At 44.3% G+C, this 13,566-nt stretch overlaps 1 protein-coding gene across 3 annotated transcripts in view; it reads right to left on the reverse strand.

The window, feature by feature from the left end:
• SFXN5 (sideroflexin 5) overlaps positions 1–13,566 on the reverse strand; it is a 100,591-nt gene that overhangs the window by 45,566 nt on the left and 41,459 nt on the right. For all 3 annotated transcript variants that reach the window (XM_074587169.1, XM_074587171.1, XM_074587170.1), the window contains exons 6-9: positions 13,210–13,235; positions 8,868–8,921; positions 6,137–6,193; positions 5,223–5,288 (exon numbers count right to left, since the gene is read on the reverse strand). In XM_074587169.1, the coding sequence (XP_074443270.1) occupies positions 5,223–5,288; positions 6,137–6,193; positions 8,868–8,921; positions 13,210–13,235 (203 nt within the window). The remainder of the gene's footprint in view (positions 1–5,222; positions 5,289–6,136; positions 6,194–8,867; positions 8,922–13,209; positions 13,236–13,566) is intronic.

The raw sequence follows: 13,566 nt of genomic DNA on the forward strand, positions 1-13,566 counted from the left end.
AGTGCCATTGTATCTAGGCAGTCAGAATAGACATTCCCTGGTAAAGTTACATACACCAATATATGTAAAACACCCTCTGTATGCCTGCCAGGCTTGCTGTGGTCTAATTAGAGCCCATCCTGTCAACACAGGAGGACAATGCCAGCAGTACCAATGTACATGGCACCTCCAGGGTACACGGAGTGGACAACAGATGGACAACATGCTAATGACCTGGGCACCAAGCTGAGCAACCATACACTGCTTACTGGGAGACGTCAGATACGTGGCCAAATGATACTGGCAGAAGAGGGAAACCCCTCGGAGAGTCTGCACAGGGTCTTCCATATCACAAGGAGCAAGATGTGGAGCCGGTCTTGGCAGAACCCGAAGCTGTGATCGTGGAAATTAAAAACCTGATGTATAAAGCTCTGATCCAAAGACTACGGAAACCAGTGGCAATAACAACACTGCCATGAGATGCTTCAAGGAGGATGTATGGAGAAACCCAACGACTCACCACCACCGGCTCCAAGTGAGGCCACCCCTGTGCTAATATTACCGGTCTCCAGTCTGCTGGTCTCAGCACCAGTGACAGCCCAGAAACTAGAGAGTGTCTGCTCACAGTCCTTGTCTAGATCTGGTTTAATTTGCAGGCATTTAATTGCAGCTGCAAGAATCACATCTGACCTCAAACTGAAGTTACAGTCTAAGGCCATAGTACTGAAGAGCCGAATCAGATGCAGATGGGATCAGCAATACAGTAGTAAATCAAATTTGGATCTGAAACTAAGAAACCTACTTACAAAATATCAATAAAACAGTTATTAACAATAAAATTGGTTTTGATTACATAGCTTTTTTTAACCTTTTAAAAGCATGACAAAATTAGCAGAGAGCAAGAGTGTGTGTGTGTGTGTCCCCGTCCGCTGGAAAGGGTTTCTGTATAATTACAAGCCCTCCAATCAGTATAGCTCTTGGCATTAGAATATTTGGGGAAAAAACCCTACATTTAAAATATGCTTGGCCTTTCTCAAGTCTTTTTACTAGTCTCTGCCTTTGTTTGCCTTGCTTAGGAAAACCAGCTGGTATTAATTGCGCTTCGTACACCACCATCATCAACAGCAGCCAGATATCAGAAAATAAGGCCTAATCACAGGAATCCACTCAATTGTTTAAAAAAAAAAAACCCAAAAAACAAAAAAACCAATTACAGCTCAGTGTTCAGAAAAGCAGTAAAATGAGAGCAATCAAAAGAAAAGGCAGGAAGGAGGCTGGTGCATGCAGAATGTGATAAAAATAAACTACAATCACAGAAGGAGAAACAGAAATCTAGGTTACTTAACAGTAATCAGACTCCTCTAAACATATTGTCTGCCACAAGTGAAGCTCAGAGATGTCGCACGCTCGTGCAGAGCGGGTAGCTCAGGTCTCGGCTCGTGCCCAGTGGCACAGACAGTGCAGTAGTGTCACGTAAGAAATTAGAGATGGAAGAGGTCTGTTATCTCAGCCTTTTTGCCTCTTTTCTCACACTCAGCCTTAAAATTATCCCTTCTGATGTCTTTGCAAGCCTTAACTTCAAGTGATTGCTTCACCTGAGTACTGCATGGTAGAAGAGATAAAATCTGGGACCTGGGATTTCCGTGCCTGAAGCTCTGCTGTGAATTTCATTGAGCTGAGAGGTGGAAAAAAGGCTATTAGGGAAGAAATACTGAAATACTGAAAAGTATTGAAAAAAAGAATACAGATTCCTCAAAAAAACTCATGCCAAAGGGCTGTAAATCAAGCATCCCAGATGTAGCGCTGGATCTAAGAGAGCCTCTCTCTGACAGCAATTCCTCTCTAACTAAAATGGGAGAAGGATGAGGTTATTTGCAAAGATTTGCTAAGGCTTCTAGTTTAATTGCAAGAACCACAAAGCCAAAATCTGCTCTTCTGTACCCGTGAGAAAGCAATTTGTTTGTCCCTCTTGTTAGATAAAGACACAGAGGGTGAAGACAATGGGAAGCACAATCACAAGTCAACTGATCTGTCATTTCATAAGCGTTCTCCCCGCGTTGCTTGCCAACTGCAAACATGGAAGGGGCTCGCTTTAATTAATACTGGGTCTCAGCAGACCACTGGAGGCAGTGGCACTTGTTTTCAGGTCATCTGGTCCTAATAGGCTCACACTGGGAGGTGATTTGCTGCTAACTGACAGCAAAAATCAGTTAATGAGGGCTGAGGCCTTACAATCCAATGTAATGAACCTCAGGGCTATTTCTATACTATTTGTCATCATCATTTAAAAAAAAAAAAAAAAAACCCAAAAAACCCCACCTCAAACTGCTTGAGGAGATGCTGGTTATTAATCCAGATATTTACAATATCAAAATCACTGCCTGCTCTGCAGGATTTTCTCTAGGCTGCTCTGCATTGGGAATTGAGGACACGCTAAGTGGTGTTACGGATTCTCAGGACACAAGCCATTCTGTGTTAACACACACATTGGCAGTGTCCCCAATGGCTCATCTACCAGGAACCACGGTGCACAGCAACTTCATCTCATTTTCGCACACCCTATGCACCATAGCATGCTCCACTTTGGAAGCAGACCTCCTTCCAACATCGGGAAGGAGAGAGTATCCGTGAAGGCTGCTGCCTTTCCCCACTTCCCTAACTACATCCATGGACCTAAGGAAAGTTCCTGCCTCCCCATAACAATATTCTGACCTTCAGCACCAGAGCTACAACACCATTGCTATTACAGAGCTCACGGTACTCCTCACACACCCTAAGAGCATCCCTGTGGAAGCCCAGTCTGGTGGGGTCATCGTGGCACTTATACAAGAAGGCAGCCACACCCTCTTGGCATCCACATCGCTGAAGGAAGACTTCTTCTTGCGCAAGCTTGAAATGCTGTAAGTCCAGAACACCATGGCATCATCTTTCTTCACGATGCTTTTAAAACTGTCCCTGTGATGGACAGCCAAGGTATGCAAGATAACCAGGCACTGGGGCTCCTGCTGGAGGTGCACCGACAAGTTATGTGGACAGATAAATCCCAGCATTGTTTCTAGTTTCTGCATTTACTCAAAGCTTGTTGCTCTGTACAGACCACCAGCTCCTTCACTACCAGGGAGTAAATGGTACAACTAACGGAGGTACAAACCACCACGGGACAAAGAGCTGATCTACCATCAGCAGACTGACGATGTCACCAGCGGCGACAGCCATCCTGCAGTAACAGCAGGCCGCTGCTGTTCTGCTGTAATTTCTTTTATCTACAAGTTTTGGTGTAGTATTTCACACTGCTTCAGAGAACAAGTGTTTCTCACAACACCACTGATGGTCACTTCTGCGCTCTAAACCTATCTCTCTGCTTCAGCTCCTTCGCAGTCAGCGTTGGAGGAATCAGAGATTTTAAAGACCTGCATCTGCTGTTCCAACATGGACATCTCCGCTCACCGCCCAATTGATTTCCTTACCAAAGCCTGTCAGCTTCTCAGGGTGACAAAACTCTGCCAACATCACTCCTCCGTGTCTCCTGCCCTCTATCTGCCCCTGTTGCCAAAATGGAGAGGAGCATTAATGCCAAACAACGCGGAACCAGTCCTCATCCCTCTGCTGCAGCTGCACTGAGGGTTGGAAGGCAGGTTGTGAGCGGCAGCAGCACATCAAGCTGGAGAGCTTTGCTTTACTAATTCACAAGGTGGAAAAAATTCTGAACAAAGGAGGACAGTCAAGCTCTCCCATGCTACAACGGGCTACAGTGGACAGAGAACAGTTGCGAACCGAAGCATTGAGGTTGGTGGGATGGGGTCTCAGATTGCACTTCAGCTGCGTAAGCGTGGAGCTGGTGTGGACACATCTTCATAGGGTTACAAAGCATGGGAACTCACACCAATGCAAGGCTGGTCTGTGTGCACAGTCTGGGTTAATTCTGCAGTGAGGGGATAATACAGGTAACGCAGAGGAGCAGCGCAGCAACCAGTGAGGAAGCCAAGCCAGCACTACAGAAAAACTATTAAGCAGAAGCATATCCAATAAAATGGACAGTTTCCACTCAGAACTGCAAGGCACTTCACCAACTCTATGCCTTTTGCTACTGCTGGTGCAAAGCTGTCTGGCAGCTGCAGAACGCAGAGATATGCCTTCTGCAGAATTTCTGCTGTCCACTGTGGACACGATGCACCAAACTGCTCACTGCCAGTTCCCAGCCACGAGCTCCTGCCTCCATAAGTTCTCCTAAGGATCCGCAGCCTGCTCTGGACAAAAATTTTACCTCGCAAACAAATCTAAACAACCCCATGTGGCTTTTTCCCCAAAGGTGAACTGGGGAACCTGGGTACAAACAGTGCGGTGAGCAGGCTGAGTGCTGCCCTCTTCCCATAGCACAGTCTGTCTGCAGAAAAAAAATTCCTGGAAAAGGATGTCTATGGCTTGAGAAAAACGAAAAAAGATCTTGGTCAGAGGAAAAAAAAATACAAACTGCCATGGAATCTTTAATGTTCCAGTAGAAAAGGTACAAACACATGTTTCAGAGCCTTATTTGAAAACCCAACATAAGAAATAACTTCCTAAAGTCGCTTCTGAAAAATATACCTGCCTCCTTGGGAATTAGCTGACCCTGATAAAGATGACAACTTGTGCTTCTCAGGAATCTCAGTACTAAAAGCCTGAGGGCTGCACCACAAGACCAGGACTTTAGCAACATTAAAAGCTCCTCTCTTACAGATTACTTCAGATACGACTTGAACACCATTTCCAGCTTGAACACTGTCCACAGGTGAAAAATGTCATTCTGAGCGCTGCGGTTCCTTCAATTCAAGGTGCTGACCCACCAAGGGAATATCTCCAAAAGCCTCACTCTCTTCAGCATGTCAACTGTCAGACTATCACTCTGCAGCCCCAAAGTCACTCTTTTAACTTGGACTAGGCTAATTCACCACGAGTTAATGCACACGTGGATAATCTGAGTTCACCCAGCAGCAAAGCCACGGTGCAGAGACACAGGCAGTGCACAGTGCAGGACGTGCTGGAAGCCATCAGCGGTAGAAGTCTCCTTCTGTTGAAAAGTTTGGGCATGCATGGACAGAGACACCTCATGGTTAAAATATTTTCTGGTTATGTAGACTGAATTCTGTCAATTAAAAGATAAACATGCTTGGCAGTTCAAACAAACATCTCAAAAGCACTGCAGTACTACTGTAAGGGAGCAGTTACTTAGTAGTGAAAATATATAGATATAAAGCGTTACCCACTGCTATTGAGACAGCACTTATGACAGCTCCCAAGTAGCCCTGGATGAACTTGGATGTCGGAGAAGGCTTTGGAAAGAAAAACAAAACATATTTTCAATAAACAAACTTCTAGTTATTAAAATGCAACCAAGCTTTTTTGTTTGTTTTCTTTTTGTTTTATTTGTTTTAAACCCAAGACAGGTTTAATTTTGTCATATTGTTCTGTGACACATGGTCTGTCAGCGGCAAAAGCAAGGAAAATTGTAGCCTCATGAGCAAGGTTAAAGGGAACGGAAAATTAATTGGCATCAGAAAATTATAATAATAGCAGCTTAAAGGAAGTATGTGAATGAAACTCAGCAAATGGTACAAAATTAGCATTCTTAGACACTAGCGATGAACCCCAAACTCTCCACATTAAATATTTGTCTTTGAAATGTTATCTCAATGAGCTGGATGGTTTCCAATTCAGCTTCCTGTCTTGAGCTTCCCACATCCCAACATGGGATGACTGAAGGCTAAAGCGATGGAGGAGAGGAGGAACAGCTCCACCATCTCCCGGCACCATTGCTGGTAGCGTGTATAAAGTCCTCGGGAGACGGCAGTGTGATCATGGAGCCGCCTTCTGCTATCCAAAAACTCAGATACCATTCTGCTTTGTGCTTATTTACCTACTGAGTTAAACCATTTCCTACCAGTTAGAACTATATACTGGTTCAGCTCAAAGGCACTGAGCATCACTTATGTGCCTCGAGTGATTTCGAGATCCTCATGCCATTTACAGCTGAGGTTTAAAATGGAAGTCTACAGAGGAGAATGGCCAATCTATAAATTTATCACAGAGTTTCTATTAACAGCAAAGAGGCAAGGCTTATGTTTCTGTGTCAAAACAGACCTAACACGCTGCATGCACCGCATATGTTGGGTCTCCTCACCTTTGTCGCATTGCGGTTTGCATAGTTGACGCAGGCATTGTGGCTCTGATTCAACCACTAAAGAGGAAACAAGAAGAGACAGGCATAAACACAACCTCAAGAGAATAAAAAAAAAAAAAAAAAAAAAAAAATCTATAAATGTCGGAGTGCTGCAGGAAAATTCATCTCCCTTTGGTCCTGTTCACAACTTGCCACCCCTTTTCAAAGGCTCATCCATGCATTACATCCCATTTAATGCTCTTCACAGTGAGGGACAGAAATCCCAAGGCACCCAGTGTCCAAAGGGCAGCTCTGCTTCCCTGTATGCTTGATGTGCAACTCTTCTCCTGGCCCAATTCACCTCCACACGACACCTCAGTGCTGTTGGTCTTTATTTTCATCAGCACCAAATCCAGACTGCTGTTAAGACGTAGCAGTGTGCCCAGCAGCCATTTTGTCAGTCACTTATTAAGTTCAGTGGTTCTCAAACAGAGGGTCATAAGAGGCTTCAGCTGAGGAACAGGAGATGAACAGATGTACCATCTTACGTATATGGATGCCACTAAACTGGTATTTCTGTCTACAACTTTTTGGAGCAGAATTCGTCACCAAAGCAGTGTAGCAGCAGATGGGGATGAGTAGCACCACGCTCCTGAAGGAGTTTTACCCTCAGCAACTGCTGGCAATGTAAAGAAAATTATTAGCTTTCATCCCCAAAGTACCATGTTCCCAGATCAGAGCATGTCAGAACTGATCTCCTCTCCAATTGTGGCCAGAATTAAGATGGAGGAGGATGAATGAAGTGAGGGTAAGGAGGTAGAGTGAAACAAGGTATTAGGACACAGGGATCAGCTCAGTCATTGCCGAGTTCATGGCCCAAGAGCATGTTTTTCCTGCTGACCAGCTCTCTAGACTGGAATTTTGGACCTAGCAAACCTTGCTTTTTTGTTCTCTTTATATAGTAATTAAAAATAAAATAAATTACAAAGTCAGCTTGCCAATATATGCTGGAAATCTGCCTCAATTTTCCAGATGTGGGGGGTTTTTTTCAACCCCCAGAGCTCTCACCTACATTAGCCAGTGCACAGGACCAAGCTAGAGCTAACCTGAGACATGTACATTTTGGGCATCAGCAACAACTGCTTCACTGTACAAGCCTGCTCCTATATGATACAGTGTTTGTTAATGCAGTAATATGTGTCATCCCTAAATCCTATGCTATTTCCGGATAAATCTTCTTTTCAGAGAGATGTAGACATACTGCTCAGATATTGTCCTTAATCTAGAGTTTAAGCTGTCTCTAAGTTGAAGATACTCCCGCTACCCGTTTCTTGACTCCATCATCTTCCCAGGTGGCCACCTGACACCCTCACAAGCTTTTTGGACGATGCCTCTCTAAGTTGCTACTCCTCCTACTCATATTTTTCAAAGAGGGGTGACCCGTGTGTGCCCATCAGCAGCAACGATGGAGGCAAGAGTTTGAAAATCATTCATGAAGCGGCGGTGGCCCAGGTGGGCTTCAGTTGCTGGACTTCCCTGCTACAGCCTCCCTCTCAAGCAGGCTCATTTCAGTTCTGCATTTGAAATGTTCTTTCTAGCTTTCAAAGGATTATTTCATCCCTTCAAAGCCAAAAGTTTCTCCCAGCTACTCTGTGATGGTGTGAATAGGAGCTCCTCATGTAAACCATTTACAAAGCACCCAGCCCAAGCCAGCTATCCAGGCTGGCTTGCTCCTCACTCGTGCAAGACTAACTTCTCCAAAAGCCAACTCTTTCCATCTTAGATGTCTAAAAACAGGTGAGGCAAGTTGCCTTCAAAAATATGAATGAGTCTAGATGTCTCCAGCCACTACCCCACTCCCAGCAGGTAACGCCACATGGCACAGCTTATAGCTAAATACACCAAGTTACTGGCACGTACCAATATATTCTCGGTTCTGCAGCCTTCCTAACATACTAGCCAGATCCCATTCTGCTTTGATATTTCTTAACTGCATAATTCTCTATCATCACTTACACTGTAGACAATAAAAAGACATTCACAACTAAAAATAAGTCTGAAAGTAACTTGTTTTTGCATTTCAGTTAGTGCTGAAATTATACTTAAGGGGCGTTTTTACTATGGATAAAACTCATTCACGTGCACGCTTCTTCCCCTTACTTTTAATTCCCAGAATATTAATGGGAAATAACACCAATACCTCCCTAAACACACACACTTTTTTCCCCAAAAGCCCCTGTAGCACATTGAATGCAGAGGTCCTAGCCTTTGCAATGCACAGCTATTCCCAAAATTCCTGGGCATGGGGCCTCCCCCTGCCTCAGCCCTGCGCACACGTGGCACTTCCAACAGGAATTCACCAAGGAAGATCCCATCTACTTGACAGGGGGTCTTCAAAACAGCAGATGTGTGCGCTTAAGGGCCTATATTTTCATGGAAGTACGCACTGTGCAATCATTTACCCCTGTACAAAATGGGTCCAAAAAGGTTGTTTTTTGAGATCCCAAGCAATTTTGCATCTCCCTTGTGATGGCATAAATAGCCAGGCGCTGGAAAGCGGATCCAATAGTTTGCTTATAGCCCCTTCCAGATCTACCAAACCTTTCCCTAATTATATCTGGCCACATCATCTCCCCATTAACTAAAGCACTGCCGCTGCAGAAAAGCCACATGCACCAGTTTGTCCATTAGACATAAGTCAGCTGCTGCTTTCCTTTCCATCGCACTCTCCACCCGTTCAGATGAGCGTTACCTGCCAAAACACAGTGGATGCCAGCGTCTGGTTGGGCAAGAGAAGACCAACAACCTGAAAGAGAAGAGATTTTCTCATCAGTAAATGAATTGGTGGTTTGCTCTTGATGCTTTTCTAGGCATGCAAACAGCAAACTTATTTCTAATGACTTGAATAAATTATCTTGATTTATAGCTTTATTTCATTACAGTTATTGAACTTCCCTTCAGCCTATTGTCTCTCTATTTTCCAGTGGTGAAACTGGGTAATGTAGCTGCCTGTGAAAGCTTTGCATCTTTAACGATTGTTTGCAACACACCTTGAAAAGAGTCTGGCAGCAGATACTGTCCAAAGATTAGTTCATTAAAAAATAATCAATTCTTTAATCCAGGTATTTCTGGAGGCTAATACAAACACTGCATGAATGCAAGAGTTCAAAGTTGTTGCTATTGGCAGTGAAGGGGGTTTTTCTTATTTTCCTTTGGCACATTCGCTGTTTCAAGCACAGGAAAGAAATCCCATTTGAACATCTGAAGACAGGAGTGCCACCTGGAAGCACATGTGCTCCTGTTTGGGAGCCTGAATTTTGTTTTAAGAGAAGAGAATTGTTGGTGTGTCATACTCTGGGCTGCGAAAACTGCTTGGGTTATGAGCTCAGGCTGATGATCGCCATCTCCCAGAGGATTATGGCTGCCTGTCCCAGCACATATGGGACAGGCATGCCCGCTGCTGTGGCATCTCGCATTCATGCCCGCTGCCACAGACTTTGCAAGGTCACCCATCACAGCACCTGAGGCCACACACGTTTATGTTGCCTATACAGTCCTGAGAGCATCCTTCAGACATGTCTCAATACAGCACACAGGCACACCCCCTGCAATTCTTTAAAGACCCCATCTCTTACACACAACACAGCACTGCCAGACTCCTTCCTACCTTGTTTTATGGCAATCTGTCCTCTTAAAGTGTAAGAAGCTGAAGAAGAGGAAAGGGATGCAAAGCAAGGGATTCCCAATGATAAACCCAAACAACACGGACAGGAAGATGAGTTCTTGGGTAAGAAACAGGTAAGAGGAGATACTTCCTAAGACCATTTTCATTTTCTCCCCTCCTGCGCCTCAAATGTCTGATAGTTTCTGAAGAAGATTGTCTTCATCTTGCAAAATCATACTTGCATTTTTGTTAAGAGGATAAAGACTGAACTACTCCTTTTAATTCTAAATGCATTTATTTTCAGGACAGTCATGTGAACTGAAACGTCTTCAAGGCATTTGGGCAGAACGCTGTGAGTTCATTCCCACACTCAGACCATCTTCTGCACCATTTTCTTTAAGTTTATCCCTACAGAAGCCGAGAAGAAAAAAACCTTCCCTGTTAAGCACACGGAGAGCCTGCTGCAAGGAGGGATAAGTTAAAGCCGTCTGTGCACATCTGCAGCAGCATCAGTTGAAGAGGAGGCAACTTCTATGCTTAAGGACTTAAGAGAGAAATAACAACAAACAAAAGGGTAATAGGGTTGGGAGGCCTCATTTCATTTACATCTTCTTTCCTTTCTCCTCCTCCTCCTCCAGCTTTTCCTCCTACAGCCTTTCGTGAAGTTGCAGCTACTTTGTACGCTGGCCAAGCGCCAATCTGTGCAAGTTACACTAATTTACCGCTTCCATTCAATATGCGGATCTTGTCATTAATTACTCCGTTGCCGGTCTTAGCCAAACAAATTCAACAGGCGATGAACCTCCTCACCCCAGGACTGACTTATGCTCCTGAAGCCAGCGGGCTAATGAGGCTCCAGAGGAGAGGGAAGGCTGCAGGCAGCTACTTACATTGTCAGCTGAAGCTGAGCGCCGAGAAAAATAAAAGAGGAAAATAAATAAATAAAAAAGAGCACCCAAAATCTGTATGACTGAAAGAGGCACGTTTAAATGCAAACTCTCCATATGTGCAAGAGTCTGTCAAGAAATGTACAGTTTCACTTTTAATTACTGTCAGGGGAAAAAATAACTAAGAAGGAAAACAAAATAAAAAAAGCTTCTAAACATTACAAAAGTACCAGCTACAAAATTTAATTGCCTATCAGGCGTGAACTGGCCCTTTGTGGCCCCAAAGCCAGGGCTAAAGCCACCGCTCAGACATCTGTCAGCTCTGAGCAGCCTCACAGCGTGTTTGCATTACGAGCTCTCCTCTTGCAAGCCCCAAGTCCTGCCTTGTGTGTCAGCAAGAGTCATCTGCAATCGCATATTAACACCCAGGTCTTCTCTATGTGCTTTGAAACCTCAACAAGACCACTTCCCCCACCCCCCCACCATTTTTAAATGGCTGGGGAAAATAAGGTGCTTGAAGCTGTGAGTGGCAGCTGGGAACAGCAGCATGGCTTCTGCTCCATCCTCACTGCCCAGATCTTAGGCTGAATTTCCTAAATGCAGATAAGTCTTCCTCCTTGGAGCCTTTCGACCCTGGGATGAAACATAAAACCAGGGTAAAAGGCTACAGCCCAGCAGCTGCCCTGCACTTCTCACCCCTACAGCAAATGGAGACAATGCGAGCGGATGGATTTGCTCCCTCCTGGGCTGAAATCTAGGTGGGCAAACACAAATTCTCCCTACGCTTAAACATACTGCACCCTGGTTCCCACTCTGCAACCGATTCTGGGGTCGAACCACAAACCTGAGTGCAGAAAGGACGGAGGCTAAAAAGAAAAGCAAAAAGATTGCAACTCGGGGCAAGAATAAAGAGCTGTAAGATTTGGTTGTGTCGGGGGAGTAGCTGGTTCGGCTGGCAGAGAAACGATTATTTTCCGCAAGACCTTAATCTCTTTCACAATGAGCTAAACCATACTGAATTATTTTGCATTAGCTATGGGGATAATAAATAAATAAATAAATAAATAAATAAAAAATCATGTATATAGGCAGCATCATGTATCGACTGATAGGCAGTAAACCTGTTAATACGTAATCCGATCAGGTCTCTGCCGGAATTTATGCAGGGTGTTTAACTGACCCCCGGACACTGGGACAATTAGCGCGGGTGCGACGGCACGCCGGCACGGCTTTGCGGGCGAGGACAGCCACGCTCGCTCAGCCACGCTCGCTCAGCCACAGCCCACCGCAGGCACGTTAAGTCTCTCTTGAGGAAATCCCATCCCCCTATGTGAAATGCAAGACTCAAACTGTTTTTATGCTAGAGCAGGCTGCCAATTTTGTCACTAAATTTCACAGATCGATTGGCATAAATGTTACATTTTAATTTTAACATTTGAAACGTTTGGGTTTTTTTTTTTTTTTTTTTAAATGACAAGAGGTTCCAGTTTATCCTTTACAGCTAGTGAAATTGGGCTCATCTGACAGCTCTCGGCTCCTCTGACAGCTCTGGATTTGGGCCGATTTCATTGTCAATTTGATCGTTAACTCATTTTTGTTTAACCTTTTCTTTCAAAATGCCCCATACAAAGTTACCACCAAACCCTTAACGCACGACAACAAATAGTAACAGCCGCGATGATTTCTGCTTTGAGGCGCTAGCAGCCCCGCTATCACCGTTTGGGAAAGGATTGTTACCTTTAAGTGAGTAATATGCCATGGTCCACTGGGTTTAGGAAGATTAAATTTAGCAGATTTTGCTCCTTCAACCATTTTAATCTGCATGATGTACTAAGCTGAGCCAAGAGCTGGCGGATAGGAGGACTTTCTGGCACCAACTTTGGGCGATTTTGGGCAAACTGTGTGCCTCAGTTTCTCCATTCATAAAATGGCGTTAACTATTCATTCCTGTTCCTGAAGACGAGCTGAGGTTTCAGCATTAGGAAGACAGGCAGAATTACCTCCCTTCTGACTTTCACTATTGAGAGCACCCAAATGCTTACAAATTTCACAATAACAAGTACAAACTAAAAACGCCCTTAGCAATAACCCCACAGAAAGCACTCGCAGTTTTAATTAATCAAGATGAGAGCGCACGACACCGGCCTCACTGTGCTGTAGCTCGTCACATTCAGGAAGCGACTTGTAAAACATGCAAATGAAAAAAAAAGTATCCAAAGATGAAATCCGAGAGTTGCAGAAGTTGCATTTTGCAGGCAATGAGCTCATCTTGGTCTTCACTTTCCAAAAGGGAAAAATAGAGCTTAAGACATTGCGGGGAGCTGGGTGAACGACGCTAAATAGATAAATAACCTTAAGCGCAAAGTCCATAGGGCAGGCTTTACAAAACAAATCCCTTGCTAATGTGTGATGGGAAAGGTGGGAACCCTGGGTGAACGCGTTGCAAGGAGGTTAGGTGGAATTTGGAGAATTGTCTGCAAGTGCTAAAAAATGCATTTCTTGGTACTCGCAAACAAAGTGGGGAGAGATGTTAAAATACTTACGATGGGTGTTCCAAAGGGAATGTAACCTATTGAAAAACAAAAAAAAAAAGGAAAAAAGAAAGAGATGCATGCATTTTAATATGCAGTTTTGGGATAGAGAAAAATATCACATCTAAGACATCTACCAGTTTAGGGTAAAAGCCACACCTGGCAGGACAGGCTGCACTCAATTCCACCAGCTCTGAACCACTACTGGGACACCTGTGGACCAACATCTGATGCTCTAAGCATCAACTAGAGCAGCCACCCGACTTTTGCCCAATCTCCTTCCCATCCTCTTTTTGCTTTTCTTGGGTTGCGGTCTAAGAGTTTCCCTGAAACTTATAAAATCTAGACCCTAAAGCTTACTCCAGTAAA

This window comes from Larus michahellis, chromosome 5 (genome assembly GCF_964199755.1).
Source record: "Larus michahellis chromosome 5, bLarMic1.1, whole genome shotgun sequence".
Classification (NCBI taxonomy): Eukaryota; Metazoa; Chordata; class Aves; order Charadriiformes; family Laridae; genus Larus; species Larus michahellis.